Source organism: Bos mutus, chromosome 1 (genome assembly GCF_027580195.1).
Source record: "Bos mutus isolate GX-2022 chromosome 1, NWIPB_WYAK_1.1, whole genome shotgun sequence".
In the NCBI taxonomy this organism is placed as follows: Eukaryota; Metazoa; Chordata; class Mammalia; order Artiodactyla; family Bovidae; genus Bos; species Bos mutus.
Window position 1 is genome coordinate 56,061,338 of NC_091617.1, and position 16,474 is coordinate 56,077,811.

The 16,474-nt window shown below is 37.8% G+C and overlaps 1 protein-coding gene across 1 annotated transcript in view; it reads right to left on the bottom strand.

The window, feature by feature from the left end:
• Positions 1–16,474, bottom strand: part of SLC9C1 (solute carrier family 9 member C1) — a 121,061-nt gene that overhangs the window by 17,043 nt on the left and 87,544 nt on the right. Inside the window, exons 19-23 of the mRNA XM_070358298.1 lie at positions 12,056–12,107; positions 10,678–10,826; positions 7,077–7,202; positions 5,703–5,801; positions 905–1,078 (exon numbers count right to left, since the gene is read on the bottom strand). Of these exons, the coding sequence (XP_070214399.1) occupies positions 905–1,078; positions 5,703–5,801; positions 7,077–7,202; positions 10,678–10,826; positions 12,056–12,107 (600 nt within the window). The remainder of the gene's footprint in view (positions 1–904; positions 1,079–5,702; positions 5,802–7,076; positions 7,203–10,677; positions 10,827–12,055; positions 12,108–16,474) is intronic.

The following is a 16,474-nucleotide window of genomic DNA, read 5'->3' on the forward strand; positions in this document are numbered from 1 at the left end:
TTCTGTTGCATCAGATCATGAAGCATGTGATGCCCAGTTGCCATTATTTTAGTGATGCTAAGATTGTCCGTAGGTGATGTTAGCATGCTTTTTCATTATAAAGTGTTCCACTAACATTCCACTCAGTAGTTCTAGTATCAGTTGGTGGTTATTGCATAGGTCCATTATTTCATTCGGGCTGACTAAATGGAGATATTTTAATTCTCTTATTCTACATTTATTGGCTTGAATTCTTCTATCAGAATAATTTTCCTCATCTTATTTTTTTTTTTAGTTTCCTTGAAAGAGTTCATAGAGGAAAGGCAAGATAAATGTTTAATTATTTCTTTTTTAAAATAAGCAATCCATTTTCAGAGACATAAGTTGATATCTTAGCAATCTTTTTAAAATAAAAAACTTGATAGCATTATCAACTTAGGAATTTTTATATGTTTGTGGTTTTATTACTTACAGTCATTGTTCTTTCTGAATTCACATTAGGCCAGTGGGAGCCCCTGTTGCTTTGAGGATTTTGTTGTGAATTGTGCATCAGAAACTTCCATTCACTGTGCTCAACTTTCTATTAATAAATCCCAGCTCTTTGACTTTTTCCCTTCTTTACCCTCCAAATTATGGTATTGACATTTAACATATCCCATCTAATTTCCCATGAGACATCTCATATAACCAGTTTCTCTGGTTAAATCCTTGTTTCAATATGGTAGGTTAACTTTTGCAAACCATTTTGCTAGGACATTACATTGCATACATAAAATTCTGTAACAAGTTTTATTTCTTTATTATTCCTATTTCTTAAAATATTTTCACTAGACTACAAACATATACAAATACAAAAAGAACTCTGAATTTGGTACTAGATATTTAACAAGCTATAATAATAAGACATAAGGTGACATTTTCTGACCTCTACTACAGTTTTGCAGGTGGCAGAATATTTCATGGGTGCATTAGTCAAGCAGTTTAGCTCTCCTATTACTGCTCCACTGATCACAAAGTCTGTATAAGTTATCTGGTAATCTTTCTCCTCTGACTCCCAGATTATTTGATCAATTCCCAAACCTGGCTTTGATCTTTGAAGCTGTTCAAGAACAAAGAAAGAAAAAAAAATACATGTACCAGTTAACTTACCAAAACTATTTATTTATTTTTTTTTAGCTTTTATTATGTTGAGGTATGTTCCTTCTATTCCTGCTTTCTGGAGAGTTTTTATCATAAATGGGTGTTGAATTTTGTCAAAGGCTTTCTCTGCATCTATTGAGATAATCATATTTTTTTGTTTTTCAATTTGTTAATGTGGTGTATTACATTGATTGATTTATGGATATTGAAGAATCCTTGCATCCCTGGGATAAAGCCCACTTGGTCATGGTGTATGATCTTTTTAATGTGTTGTTGGATTCTGATTGCTAGAATTTTGTTTAGATTTTTGCATCTATGTTCATCAGTGATATTGGCCTATAGTTTTTTTTTTTGTGGCATCTTTGTCAGGTTTTGGTATTAGGGTGATGGTGGCCTCATAGAATGAGTTTGAAGTTTACCTTCCTCTGCAATTTTCTGGAAGAGTTTGAGCAGGATAGGTGTTAGCTCTTCTCTAAATTTTTGGTAGAATTCAGCTGTGAAGCCGTCTGGACCTGGGCTTTTGTTTGCTGGAAGATTTTTGATTACAGTTTCAATTTCCATGCTTGTGATGGGTCTGTTAAGGTTTTCTATTTCTTCCTGGTCGAGTTTTGGAAAGTTGTACTTTTCTAAGAATTTGTCCATTTCTTCCTCGTTGTCCATTTTATTGGCATATAATTGTTGATAATAGTCTCTTATGATCCTTTGTATTTCTATGTTGTCTGTTGTGATCTCTCCACTGTCATTTCTAATTTTATTGATTTGATTTTTCTCCCTTTGTTTCTTGATGAGTCTGGCTAATGGTTTGTCAATTTTATTTATCCTTTCAAAGAACCAGCTTTTGGCTTTGTTGATTTTTGCTATGGTCTCTTTTGTTTCTTTTGCATTTATTTCTGCTCTAATTTTTAAGATTTCTTTCCTTCTACTAACCCTGGGGTTCTTCATTTCTTCCTTTTCTAGTTGTTTGAGGTGTAGAGTTAGGTTATTTATTTGACTTTTTCTTGTTTCTTGAGGTGTGCCTGTATTGCTATGAACTTTCCCTTAGGACTGCTTTTACTGTGTCCCACAGGTTTTGGGTTGTTGTGTTTTCATTTTCATTCGTTTCTATGCAAATTTTGATTTCTTTTTTGATTTCTTCTGTGATTTGTTTGTTATTCAGCAGCGTGTTGTTCAGCCTCCATATGTTGGAATTTTTAGTAGTTTTTCTCCTGTAATTGAGATCTAATCTTACTGCATTGTGGTCAGAAAAGATGCTTGAATGATTTCTATTTTTTTGAATTTACCAAGGCTAGCTTTTTATGGCCCAGGATGTGATCTATCCTGGAGAAGGTTCCATGTGCGCTGAGAAAAAGGTGAAATTCATTGTTTTGGGATGAAATGTCCTATAGATATCAATTAGGTCTAACTGGTCTATTGTATCGTTTAAAGTTTGTGTTTCCTTATTAATTTTCTGTTTAGTTGATCTATCCATAGGTGTGAGTGGGGTATTAAAGTCTCCCACTATTATTGTGTTATTGTTAATTTCTCCTTTCATACTTGTTAGCATTTGTCTTACATACTGCGGTGCTCCCGTGTTGGGTGCATATATATTTATAATTGTTATATCTTCTTCTTGGATTGATCCTTTGATCATTATGTAGTGACCTTCTTTGTCTCTTTTTCACAGCCTTTGTTTTAAAGTCTATTTTATCTGATATGAGTATTGCTACTCCTGCTTTCTTTTGGTCCCTATTTGCATGGAAAATCTTTTTCCAGCCCTTCACTTTCAGTCTGTATGTGTCCCCTGTTTTGAGGTGGGTCTCCTGTAGACAACATATGTAGGGGTCTTGTTTTTGTATCCATTCAGCCAGTCTTTGTGTCTTTTGCTTGGGGCATTAAACCCATTTACGTTTAAGGTAATTACTGATAAGTATGATCCCGTTGCCATTTACTTTATTGTTTGGGGTTCAATTTATACACCATTTTTTTGTGTTTCCTGTCTAGAGAATATCCTTTAGTATTTGTTGTAGAGCTGGTTTGGTGGTGCAGAATTCTCTCAGCTTTTGCTTATCTGAGAAGCTTTTAATTTCTCCTTCATACTTGAATGAAATCCTTGCTGGGTACAATAATCTGGGCTGTAGGTTATTTTCTTTCATCATTTTAAGTATGTCTTGCCATTCCTCCTGGCTTGAAGAGTTTCTATTGAAAGATCAGCTGTTATCCTTATGGGATTCCCTTGTGTGTTATTTGTTGTTTTTCCCTTGCTGCTTTTAATATTTGTTCTTTGTGTTTGATCTTTGTTAATTTGAGTAATATGTGTCTTGGGGTGTTTCAATCCTGTTTGGGATTCTCTGGGTTTCTTGGACTTGGGTGATTATTTCCTTCCCAGTTTAGGAAGTTTTCAACTATTATCTCCTCAAGTATTTTCTCATGGTCTTTCTTTTTGTCTTCTTCTTCTGGAACCCCTATGATTCAAATGTTGTAGCGTTTAATATTGTCCTGGAGGTCTCTGAGATTGTCCTCATTTCTTTTAATTGCTTTTCTTTTATTCTCTCTGATTCATTTATTTCTACCATTCTATCTTCTAATTCACTAATCCTATCTTCTGCCTCTGTTATTCTACTATTTGTTGCCTCCAGAGTGTTTTTAATTTCATTTATTGCATTATTCATTGTATATTGACTCTTTTTTATTTCTTCTAGGTCCTTGTTAAACCTTTCTTGCATCTTCTCAATCCTTGTCTCCAAGCTATTTATCTGTGATTCCATTTTAATTTCAAGATTTTGGATCAATTTCACTATCATTATTCGGAATTCTTTATCAGGTAGATTCCCTATCTCTTCCTCTTTTGTTTGGTTTGGTGGGCATTTATCCTGTTCCTTTATCTGCTGGCTATTCCTCTGTCTCTTCATCTTGTTTAAATTGCTGAGTATGGGGTGTCCTTTCTGTATTCTAATTTGTGGAGTTCTCTTTATTGTGGCTATTCCTCACTGTGTGTGGGTTTGTACAGGTGGCTTGTCAAGGTTTCCTGGTTAGGAAGCTTGTGTCAGTGTTCTGATGGGTGGAACTGTATTTCTTCTCTTTGTTCAGTCGCTGTGGGAGGGAGGGAGGGATGCTGCAAGCAAATAACACTGGCGTTGGGTCTGCCCCCGCCACTGCGCGTGTAGCCTCCCTGCCCACACTGCTCGGGCTCTAGGTTGTTCCGCCGAACAATCCAAGGCTGGCCCTGGGTTGCATGTACCTCCCAGGTCCAAGCCGCTGGTTCAGGCACTCGGATAGTCCTCAGAGGCGCAGACTCAGTTGGGCCTGAGTATTGTGCTTCCCAGGTCTGAGCAGCTCAAGTGATGAGGTGTTTGGCGATACTTATCGCCTCCGCCAAGGTTATCTGGGCAAAAACCGCACACCTTCTTAGGCAGATGTTAACCTGTCCAGACCCCAAGAAGTTTTAGTTAGCAAAGAAGCCTGCTTACAGTTTTATAGATAATGTCTCTCTGGGGCTGCGATTGCCCCCTTCCGCTCTGGCTGCCTATCACCGGGGGGGAAGGTCTGCAGCCGCTATCTCTGTTCAATTCTTTGTTCCGTGCACGGGCCTGGCGGTCTTAGGTTGGGGCTGGCTTTTCGCTATATCCCACAATCTGGTTTGTTAGCCCAAATTATTTCGCTCAGATAGTGCTCAGGGTATTCAGGCCAGATTCTTACTCTCTAAATGCAGCCCAAGCTGCCTCCCCTGCCCAGCCCCGCTTGTTAATGGCGCCTGCAAAACTGGGGAGTTACCGTAGGACTTCTTGAGTTTTAATTGTTTGTTTATTTTTTCTTCCTGTTACGTTGCCCTCTGTGCTTCCAAAGCTCGGCACAGATTTGGCAGTGAGAAGGTTTCCTGGTGTTTGGAAACTTCTCTCTTTTTAAGACTCCTTCCCGGACGGAGCTCCGTCCCTCCCTCTTTGTCTCTTTTTGTCTTTTTATATTTTTCCTACCTCCTTTCAAGAGTTGGATTGCTTTTCTGGGTGCCTGATGTCCTCTGCCGGCATTCAGAAGTTGTTTTAAATTTACTCGACGTTTAAATGCTCTTTTGATGAATTTGTGGGAAGAAAGTGTTCTCCCTGTCCTACTCCTCCGCCATCTTGGCTCCTCCTCCAAAACTATTTAATTTATGGCTTTTCCCTTTAACAATTTTAATATTTACATATTGCCTGAAAATATGTATTACTCATAACTTTTAAAGTGAATTTATTAAATTAGCGATGACTTGGAAACAACATTCTTAAATACTCTCATCTTTCTGATTCTACCAACTCAACCAATAAATACCTGTCATAGAATAGCTAAATGCATAACTCAAATATAAGATAAATAACAGCTTATTTTATAACTTTCAACCTTAATGCTGATCCTTTTAAAGTTTCTTGTTATCTATGGGAAAGTATGGCTTAACAAGTGATAGCTGCTGTTATTCATTGTGTTTGAGGAAGATAATTGTTGTTTGGATAGTAGCTGCTGTCCTAAAAAAAGGATTAATAAAATTCTTACCATTTAAAGATATTTATTCTCAATTATGTAATGTTTTTAACTAATGCTCACAAGTGCATTTATAAATATCTCTGCCTTACCTTTACCATGCCTGAAATAATTACATAAATTCCTTTAGGCTCATCACCTTCTTCAAATATATCATTTCCACAATCAAATGTTACAACTCTGGATCTTTCCTAAAAAATGTCACCAAATACATAAGCTATAAATAATATTTTAGCAGTGATTAGAGTTTACATTTTAATAAAAGTTTTATGCTTTTAAAGTAAATATTACTCAAAAAGATCTGAGACATTGTATTAGTAATAAATTTGTAAGAGAAAATAGAAATTATGACTAAAAAAGAGAAAGTAGATATTAATGAATATATGTAATTTCAGATTGGGTATTTATACATAAATTAGAAAACAATCTAATTTAGGAATTAGAATATATGGAAAGGTAAAAATATTTCTTTGGATGAAAAATAATCTGGACAAATACAAGCTAATGGTACATATATGTCTTAGACATACTCATGCTCTAAACAGCTGATGAGGTAATAAAAATTCAATCATTCAAAATATTTTAACCAGGTGAAAAAAATATAATCGGTCTTTTGGAACTTACTAGATATAGTAAGAACAGGTTAAATCCATTTATTTGTTCATCCCAGAAACACTTATTGAACACCCAGTATGGGTACAACATGATAGGCCCTGAGTAGTCAAAAGTTTGATGAGGTAAAAATTATAGAAGGGGGGAGAGGTGTAAAGGTAATAATTGTAATGTAATTATGCTATAATAAAGGGGTATACTGGATGCAATGGTGACATCTTTGGTCCTCCAAACATAGGTTGGTCTTTTTTTTACTGGTATTTGACTCTAAAGCCTGCTTTTTAGAGAATGTTTCCAGAGAAGAAATAAGCAGAGGCATTTTGGTGGGGTGGGGGTGGGGGCGTTGGTGAAAACATTTTATGATCAGTATATAGCACTCGCGGAGGAATGGAATTTAAAAAGCATAAAGTTCTTGGGGTATCAAGAGTGAAACAAAAGTGAAAGTATTTAGTCACTCAGTCATGTCCAATTCTTTGCAACCCCATGAACTGTAGCCTGCCAGGCTCCTCTGTCCATGGAATTTTCCAGGCAAGAATAGTGGAGTGGGTAGCCATTGCCTTCTTCAGGAGATCTTCCTGAGCCAGGGATTGAACCTGGGCCTCATGCACTGCAGGCAGATTCTTTACCCTCTGAGTTGGGGTATATGACATATGGATAACTAAAGGTAAAGATGGAGAGAGAGGTAGGGGGCAGATTATGGGAGAACTTTGCATGTCATTCCCAGGGATTTTGATTTTGATTTTACTCTATAGGTAATCAACAATAACAAAGAGTATCATGGCTAAACCTTTAATTTTTAAAAGATCATTTATTGGTACATTAAAGATATTACTAGCAGGGAATACAAATATTACCTGAATAAAGCTTATATATTCTTCATCTTTATCTAGCCATGGGATATGATAGAGTGCTTCTTCAACAGTAAGAGGTTTATATGTAGGTTGAAAATCAAGTATGTCTCTTTTTTTGGCCATTATTATCTAAAACCACCAAAGTTAAAAAAGTAGATGAACAAAACTGGTGTTAATGAAATGTTTAAAACAATTATGATTTTGTACCATTTCCTTTTCTTGATCTCCTGAGATTTCTGTTCTTCCATGGAAAATTTCAACCTATCCCCTCTTGAAGCATTTTTCTATGTTATCATTATTCTGAAGTCATAGATTATTTTTAAAAGTAAATCTTTTTACTGAAGTATACTCTTGCCTGGAAAATCCCATGGATGGAGGAGCCTGGTAGGCTGCAGTCCATGGGGTCGAAAAGAGTTGGACACGACTGAGTGACTTCACTTTCACTTTTCACTTTCAAGCACTGGAGAAGGAAATGGAAACCCACTCCAGTGTTCTCTTGCCTGGAGAATCCCAGGCACAGTGGAGCCTGGTGGGCTGCCATCTATGGGGTCACACAGTCGGACACGACTGAAGTGACTTAGCAGCAGCAGCAGAGACGTCGCTCAGTCGTGTCCGACTCTTCGCGACCCCATGGACTTCAGCCTACTAGGTTCCTCCATCCATGGGATTTTCCAGGCAAGAGTACTGGAGTGGGTTGCCATTGCCTTCTCATGCAAAAGTGCACAAATCTTAAATGTCCACTCAAAGAACATTTACAACATAAAAACATCTACATAACCATAACCAAGATTAAAAACATCTATTGCACCTTAGAATCCTCCTTGATGTTCTCTTCTAGTCATTACTTCTACCCCAAAGTAACACTCTTCTTCTATTACCATAGTTTAGCATTTGTCTAGTTTCGAGTGGTATCTGCATGAAATCAGTGTATGTACTTGTTTGTGTTTCATTTGTTCAACATTATGTTTCTGAAGTTCATCTATTCCAGTTCAGTTCAGTCGCTCAGTCATGTCCGACTCTTTGCGACCCCATGAATCGCAGCACGCCAGGCCTCCCTGTCCATCACCAACTCCCGGAGTTCACTCAGACTCACGTCCATCCAGTCAGTGATGCCATCCAGCCATCTCATCCTCTGTTGTCCCCTTCTCCTCTTGCCCCTAATCCCTCCCAGCATCAGAGTCTTTTCCAATGAGTCAACTCTCAGTTTTGCTGGATATAAGGTTCTTAGTTGATTTCTGCTGCAGCTGTTTAGTCACTAAGTTGCGTCTGACTCTTTGCGACCCCAGGGACTGTAGCCCACCAGGTTCCTGGATCCATGGGATTTCCCAGACAAGAACAATGGAGTGGGTTGCTATTTTCTTCTTCAGAGGATCTTCCCAGCCCATGGGTCAAACCTGTGTCTTCTGCTTGGCAGGCAACTTCTTTACCACTTAGCCAGCTGGGAAGCCCTCTTAGTTGACTACTTTTTTTCTTTTAGTACTTTGAACATATCAGCCCACTTTCTTCTGGTCTTCAAAATTTCTAATGAGAAATCTGATGATGATCTTATTGAGAATCCCTTGTATGTGATGAGTTTTTAATCTTTTGCTGATTTCAAAGTTCTTTTCAGCAATTTGGTTATAATATGTCTTGGTGTGGGTTTATTTGAGTTTATCTTATTTGAAGTTCACTGAGCTTCTTAGATGTTAATATTCATGCTTGGTATAAAGTTTAGAAAGTTTTAAGCCAATACTTCTTTAAATTTCCTCTCTGTTCCTTTCTCCCTCTCTCTCTCTTGTCTTCATGGGACATCTACAATGCATATGTTGTTCTACTGATGGTTTCTCAATGGTCCCTTAGACTCTGTTCACTTTTCTTCAATTTTTTTCTTTCTGTTCCTCACATAATATAATTTCCATGGTTCTATTTTCAAGGTGACTTGTTATTCTACCTGATTAAATGTGCCTTTTTGTTCCTGCTACATGTGTGTTACATATATTTTACCTTGAGTTCAAGCTTAAGGATTTAGAATTTCTAATTACTACTGTGAATACAATATTTTTTCACATTTTCTTTAGTTGTGGAATACTTTTAATGTTGATCTTGTTTCTGGAAGCCCTGTTGAGTTATTTTATTGGTCCTATATTATTGATTTGAAGTTAATTCTCAGGGTTTTAAACAATCAATAAGCAATATTAGTTTTGTCCATTCTCCAAAACTTTCATGTTTCAAGTTCCTTTTGTTTTTCTGCTAAGACCTACAAATACAGCTTTCACTACTTGGAATGAACTATTCATTCTTATTTTTTCCTGACTTTAATGGGAATATTGCTTACTGTTTTGCCATCTAATACAATGTTTGCTTCATATTTTTAATATATATTCTTTATCTAGTTAAGAATGCTACTTCTTTATTAGCCTTTGAACATTCTGAATAAGAGTTGAATTTTATCAAATGACTTGTCTTCTTTGATCTCTCAATAAGTGAGTTATATAGCTATTTTTGGAGACAAAATCTTTTTAGTTATAGCATATCATGCTTTGCCTATACTGCCAGATTCAATTAGCTACTATTATGATAAAAAAAGTTTTATATATGTATTCACAAGTATAATAGCCTTATTTTTTTTCTTACACTATTCCCAATTTGGGGCATAAATTTTATACTTACAGAATGATTTGGGACCCTCTATATCTTTTACATTTCCCAATACCATTTAAACAACTTGAAGAAAGAAAATTTAATTAATTTTTACCCTATAATTGAGTGTTCTTATAAATCACAATTTCTTTTTTTTTTTTTTTTTTAAATCACAATTTCTATGGGAAAATTATTTCGGTGTCACAGTTAATTGCCAGGAACATACTAATACCCAGTCTAGCCTAGGATGAGGAATGATTTCATTATACCTTTGTTTTGGGTACAAAGCATAGAAAGATGTGGTCCCTCATTGCGACAAGAAAGGAAAGAGAAGGTGACCACTAGAGTTTCAGGAAGGAAGCTCTTCTGGTAGGTATTTTTCTTTAGACAATTATTTTAAGTTACGCATTTACCTTGCAGAAATGGCCTATATTGGAAAGGACTGAAAGCAGGTTTGAAGATCATAAATGACTATCAGATCAGATCAGTCACTCAGTCATGTCCGACTCTTTGTGACCCCATGAATCGCAGCACGCCAGGCCTCCCTATCCATCACCAACTCCCGGAGTTCACTGAGACTCACGTCCATCGAGTCAGTGATGCCATCCAGTCAGCTCATCCTCTGTCATCCCCTTCTCCTCCTGCCCCCAATCCCTCTCAGCATCAGAGTCTTTTCCAATGAGTCAACTCTTCGCATGAGATGGCCAAAGTACTGGAGTTTCAGCTTTAGTATCATTCCTTCCAAAGAAATCCCAGGGCTGATCTCCTTCAGAATGGACTGGTTGGATGTCCTTGCAGTCCAAGGGACTCTCAAGAGTCTTCTCCAACACCACAGTTCAAAAGCATCCATTCTTCGGCGCTCAGCCTTCTTCACAGTCCAACTCTCACATCCATACATGACCACAGGAAAAACCATAGCCTTGACTAGCCGGACCTTAAATGACTATCAAGTAAGTGTATTTGCTTTGAAAATATTCCACCATACCTTATTAATTTCAGAACCTTCAATTTTATGAAGAATGCCTTTTAATCTGAAAACTTTAACAATTTCTCTAGCCAAACTGAGCATGACATTAATCTCCTCCTTTGTTTTCATAGTGACAGCAATTTCTGGGTGATCATACTCTAAGTAGCCTGAAAAATAACAAAATATTTTCAAATGAAATAGGACATTGCTTAAATATTTCCTGTGGACAGTAAGCTAATATTTATTTTCTAAACCCATGGAGCACAACCCTTATCACAGGGAAATGTATCTCTCCCTAAAGAGATTTCTACAAACAATCAAAATTCATCCATAATTGCAGAGTTCTGCCTGACATTTCCTTGTCGGCAGCCCATACTCTGTCTAAGCCCATGAAGAAGGACAGACAACCCTAGTCCTAAGATTAACAGTTATACTAATGCACCTAAACTGGACACTGAGAGGCTCTCCTGGGCTCTAGGTCTAAAGTTTATGACCCAATTTTTTATTCTGTTAGAATCAAGATTTCAGATGATAGATTGTGTGCTTAAACATGGCTTCTGATCAAATCCTCTCACTCATTCTGGGTCATTTCCACCCATCCTGCCTGGGCATCTAGATGATGCATCCATCTATGTTCTTCTGCTAATATGATGTGGATTCCTGGGTGCCCATGAGAGTTTCATCCACTTAGGAGTTTTTCTTGGTCATGACCTCTTGTCTGGCTTGACAACTATCTGCTGTGAAAGATCTCTCATGATTGGGCTCATTGCAGATTTGCTGCGTTCTTTTACTGTCCACCATCTGGTACCAAACTCCCTTTTCTGAACATAATAAACACTATGCCGTAGAGATGTCTGTCTCACTCCCAGGATTTGTCTTGCACTAGGACCATGACCTGGCACAATTCCGAGAACAGGCTGTTGTCACGTTTGAGCACTGAGCCTTCTAGCAGCCAAACCAGCAATTCCATGAGATTCTGTTCTGATTTCAACTCATTTTAAAGCCTAAATCCTCAGATGGCAACTCTGTGGCAACAGGAGAAAAAAAAATAACTTCTTTCCTTGTGTTGCTCAAGACAGTACGTTTGGAAGAAAATAGAATTTATAGTGTGATAAAGACATGCACAATCATGGCATGCTAATGTGTTTTCTTTAAACAGAAACGAAAAGGTCTTCATTGTCACATAAGGCAGAAAAAACAAATGTGGAGGGGTAATATTACACTATTCTCATTCAGTCAAAGATATGATCATGTTGATTGTTGGAGTTATTCACTTTATTATTGATAATAAGTAGATCTCCTCAAAGATCAGTTTAGTTATCAAAACCATTTCCTCTCTAAAGGAATGATGATAAACAAATGGTCATGCTAGATCTTTAAGGTGAGAGGTACCTACCTAGTTCTTTCATAGCATGTCCTGTGTTCTTCGTTACCCTCCTTAATAACATCTACGGAACAAAAGAAATGTTATTCCTATTGGAAAACAAACTGTTATAAAAAGCCTTTACATTTGCAATTGATTAATTTTTTACCTAAATTAATAACTGTCAAGAAAAATATGATGGAAACTTTTCTGGAATTAGAATTGAATTTTGTGCATGTGTGCCAAGTCACTTCAGTCATGTCCAACTCTTTGCGATGCTATGGACTGTAACCCGCCAGGCTTCTCTGTCCATGGGATTCTTCAGGCAAGAATACTGGAGTGGGTTGCCGTGTCCTCCTCCAGGGGATCATCCTGACTCTGGAATTGAACCCATGTCTCTTGTGTCTCCTGCATTAACAGGCGGGTTCTCTATCACTAGTGCCACCTGAGAATTTTGTGCAATGAATTTTATTTTACTCCAGCAAGAGTGGTGGAGAGGATGAGAAGTGGCATTACCTAGGCTGACTTTGAGAAGCCCAAAGGTAAGTCATACGTTTTTTCTTAAAGTAACTTACTTTAGGATACTGTTGATTCTGAAAATACAGGCATGTGAGGTATTTCCCATTCAATTTTTGAGAATCTCTGAATTTAGGAAATACATGTGGTTTTCAACCTTAAATGAGATAGAAGTTTTAACCAAAATATGTGAGAGCAGAAATGAAGACTGAAACTGGCCAATATCTTAAATATTCAAGTTCTTTTGTATTTCCTACTGTGTATCCTCAGTATGAGTGAGTATAAAAGGTAACAAAATTCAGCAAAGTTGTTTTAAAGTTACAGGTGGTGAATAGAGAAAAGATACAGTGATTTGTGTTCAACTACATATTGAGTGTTCAATGTTCTCAACTACATAACTTTGGGCACATGACATATAGCATTAAAATGTTCTAAATTATCTTGAAAGATGACTGTCTAATTTCACTCGATGATAAACTTAGGGGCACAGTGTTAATCTGACTCAATTGAGAAAATGAAAAATAAGATATAGAACTTAGGCCCTAGCATTCTGTTTGCTGTTTACTAGCTATGTATGTGACTTTGGACATAACCATTAAATTGGCTTCATTTCTTGGCTTCATTTTTCTCATCTGTTGTTGGGGTCCTTTAATGGACTGGGACCTGGCAGTCCGGAGGTGATGATCCTATCAAGCTACCAATGGATTTTTCACAGAGCTAGAACAAATAATTTCACAATTTGTATGGAAATACAAAAAACCTCGAATAGCCAAAGCAATCTTGAGAAAGAAGAATGGAACTGGAATCAACCTGCCTGACTTCAGACTCTACTACAAAGCCACAGTCATCAAGACAGTATGGTACTGGCACAAAGACAGAAATAGAGATCAATGGAACAAAATAGAAAGCCCAGAGATAAACCCACGCACTTATGGACACCTTATCTTTGACAAAGGAGGCAAGAATATACAATGGAATAAAGACAATCTCTTTAACAAGTGGTGCTGGGAAAACTGGTCAACCACTTGTAAAAGAATGAAACTAGAACACTTTCTAACACCATACACAAAAATAAACTCAAAATGGATTAAAGATCTAAATGTAAGACCAGAAACTATAAAACTCCTGCTGCTGCTGCTGCTGCTAAGTCACTTCAGTCGTGTCCGACTCTGTGCGACCCCATAGACAGCAGCCCACCAGGCTCCCCCGTCGCTGGGATTCTCCAGGCAAGAACACTGGAGTGGGTTGCTATTTCCTTCTCCAATGCATCAAAGTGAAAAGTGAAAGGGAAGTTGCTCAGTCGTGTCTGACTCTAGTGACCCCATGGACTGCAGCCTACCAGGCTCCTCCATCCATGGGATTTTCCAGGCAAAAGTACTGGAGTGGGGTGCCATTGCCTTCTCCTAGAGGAGAACATAGGCAAAACACTCTCCGACATAAATCACAGCAGGATCCTCTATGACCCACCTCCCAGAATATTGGAAATAAAAGCAAAAATAAACAAATAGGACCTAATTAAAGTTAAAAGCTTCTGCACAACAAAGGAAACTATAGGCAAGGTGAAAAGACAGCCTTCAGAATGGGAGAAAATAATAGCCAAGGAAGCAACTGACAAACAACTAATCTCAAAAATATACAAGCAACTCCTGAAGCTCAATTCCAGAAAAATAAACGACCCAATCAAAAAATGGGCCAAAGAACTAAATACACATTTCTCCAAAGAAGACATACAGATGGCTAACAAACACATGAAAAGATACTCAACATCACTCATTATCAGAGAAATGCAAATCAAAACCACAATGAGGTACCATTTCATGCCAGTCAGAACGGCTGTGATCCAAAAGTCTACAAGCAATAAATGCTGGAGAGGATGTGGAGAAAAGGGAACTCTCTTACACTGTTGGTAGGAATGCAAACTCGTACAGCCATTATGGAGAACAGTGTGGAGATTCCTTAAAAAACTGGAAATAGAACTGTGTTATGACCCAGCAATCCCACTGCTGGGCATAGACACTGAGGAAACCAGAATTGAAAGAGACACGTGTACCCCAATGTTCATCGCAGCACTGTTTATAATAGCCAGGACATGGAAGCAACCTAGATGTCCATCAGCAGATGAATGGATAAGAAAGCTGTGGTACATATACACAATGGAGTATTACTCAGCCATTAAAAAGAATACATTTGAATCAGTTCTAATGAGGTGGATGAAACTGGAGCCAATTATACAGAGTGAAGTAAGCCAGAAAGAAAAACACCAATACAGTATACTAACGCATATATATGGAATTTAGAAAGATGGTAATGATAACCCTGTATGCGAGACAGCAAAACAGACACAGATGTATAGAACAGTCATTTGGACTGTGGGAGAGGGAGAGGGTGGGATGATTTGGGAGAATGGCATTGAAACATGTATAATATCATATATGAAATGAATCGCCAGTCCAAGTTTAGTGCATGATACAGGATGCTTGGGGCTGGTGCACTGGGACGACCCAGAGGGTGGAGGGAGGGGGGTTTGAGATGGGGAACATGTGTATACCTGTAGCAGATTCATGTTGACGGATGGCAAAACCAATACAATATTGTAAAGTAATTAACCTCCAATTAAAATAAATAAATTTATATTAAAAAAAAAGAAAATGAAAGAGAGAAAGAGGCTGACACTCCCTGGCTTACGCAGAAAACCAATAAAGTCCTTAACACAGGACTTGCATCTCTCATGAAGGCACTGGGCACCCTCTCGAGGCAGGGTGAAGGCACAGGGCGCCTTCTTGAGAGAGTCTTAGAAGCCTGGGCAGGAGAGTGAGCAAGATGGGTCTCTGCACTCCAAGGAATCAGCCAAAGAGAAAGAGAGAGAGAGAGAGAGAAAGAAAGAAAGACAGACAGACATGGGGACCCAAGCTCTGATGGAGCAAAGGTGCTTTAATGATTTTTCTGTGAGTATATATAGGCTGTAGTACAAGAAATTTCTTTCATCAATGATAAAGATCAGAAAACCAAATGTACAGTAACTGTTACCAAGGGAACAAGGGATGATGATGGTCACAAGGTCAGGAGACAATCCATATCTCAAGAAAGGGGATCGAGACTAAGCAGTTTTGTCGTATAGAGAATGTTTACTAAAGGAGATTCAAGCCTGTCTCACACAATGACCCCAGTTCCTGGGAGCAGCGTGCTGTTCTGCTTAAAAAGAAACAAAGGACCTGTGAGAAACAGCACGTAGGAATCCTCCTGTTAAACATTCCCTGACAATCTGTAAAATGAGGGAATTAGATATGGTTTCCCTCTAAATAAGTTAGTGGTACTTTTTTCTACTTGTCAGATCCCCATCCTTCATTTTTACTATTTACTGTGGGAAAATCAAGCATATAGAGAAACAGAAGGAGCTTTGGAAATTATGAGGAGGGTCTGTCTGCTCAATCCTGCCATCACTTATCATCCTGCAGTATTTCCTATTTAATGCATCTTAGCCTGATAGATCCTGGAACTTGCATTGAGAGAAGCTGATTTGTGCACATGGGTTTCATGATAGCTCCAAAAGGACCAAAATGTGTGTTCCAAGAGGCTCATAACTTGTCCTTTTTTTTTTTTTTAACTCATTCGAAGTATACAATTAAATGGTTTTTAATACATTCATGGTATTGTGCAATCATCCTCACAATCAATTTTAAAACATCTTCATCCTCCAAAAAGAAATTTCATAACCATTACAGTTCCTCCTCATCCACACCCACCCCCGCAACCCCCAGCCATAGGCAACCAGTAGTCTATTTTCTGTCTGTACAGATTTGCCTGTTCTGGACGTTTCTTATATATTGAATCATACTATAAGTGCTTTGTGACTATCTTCTTTCAGTTAGCATGCTTTCAAAGTTCATTCATGCTATAGTATCAATACTTCATTCTTTTTATTGCTTAATAATATTA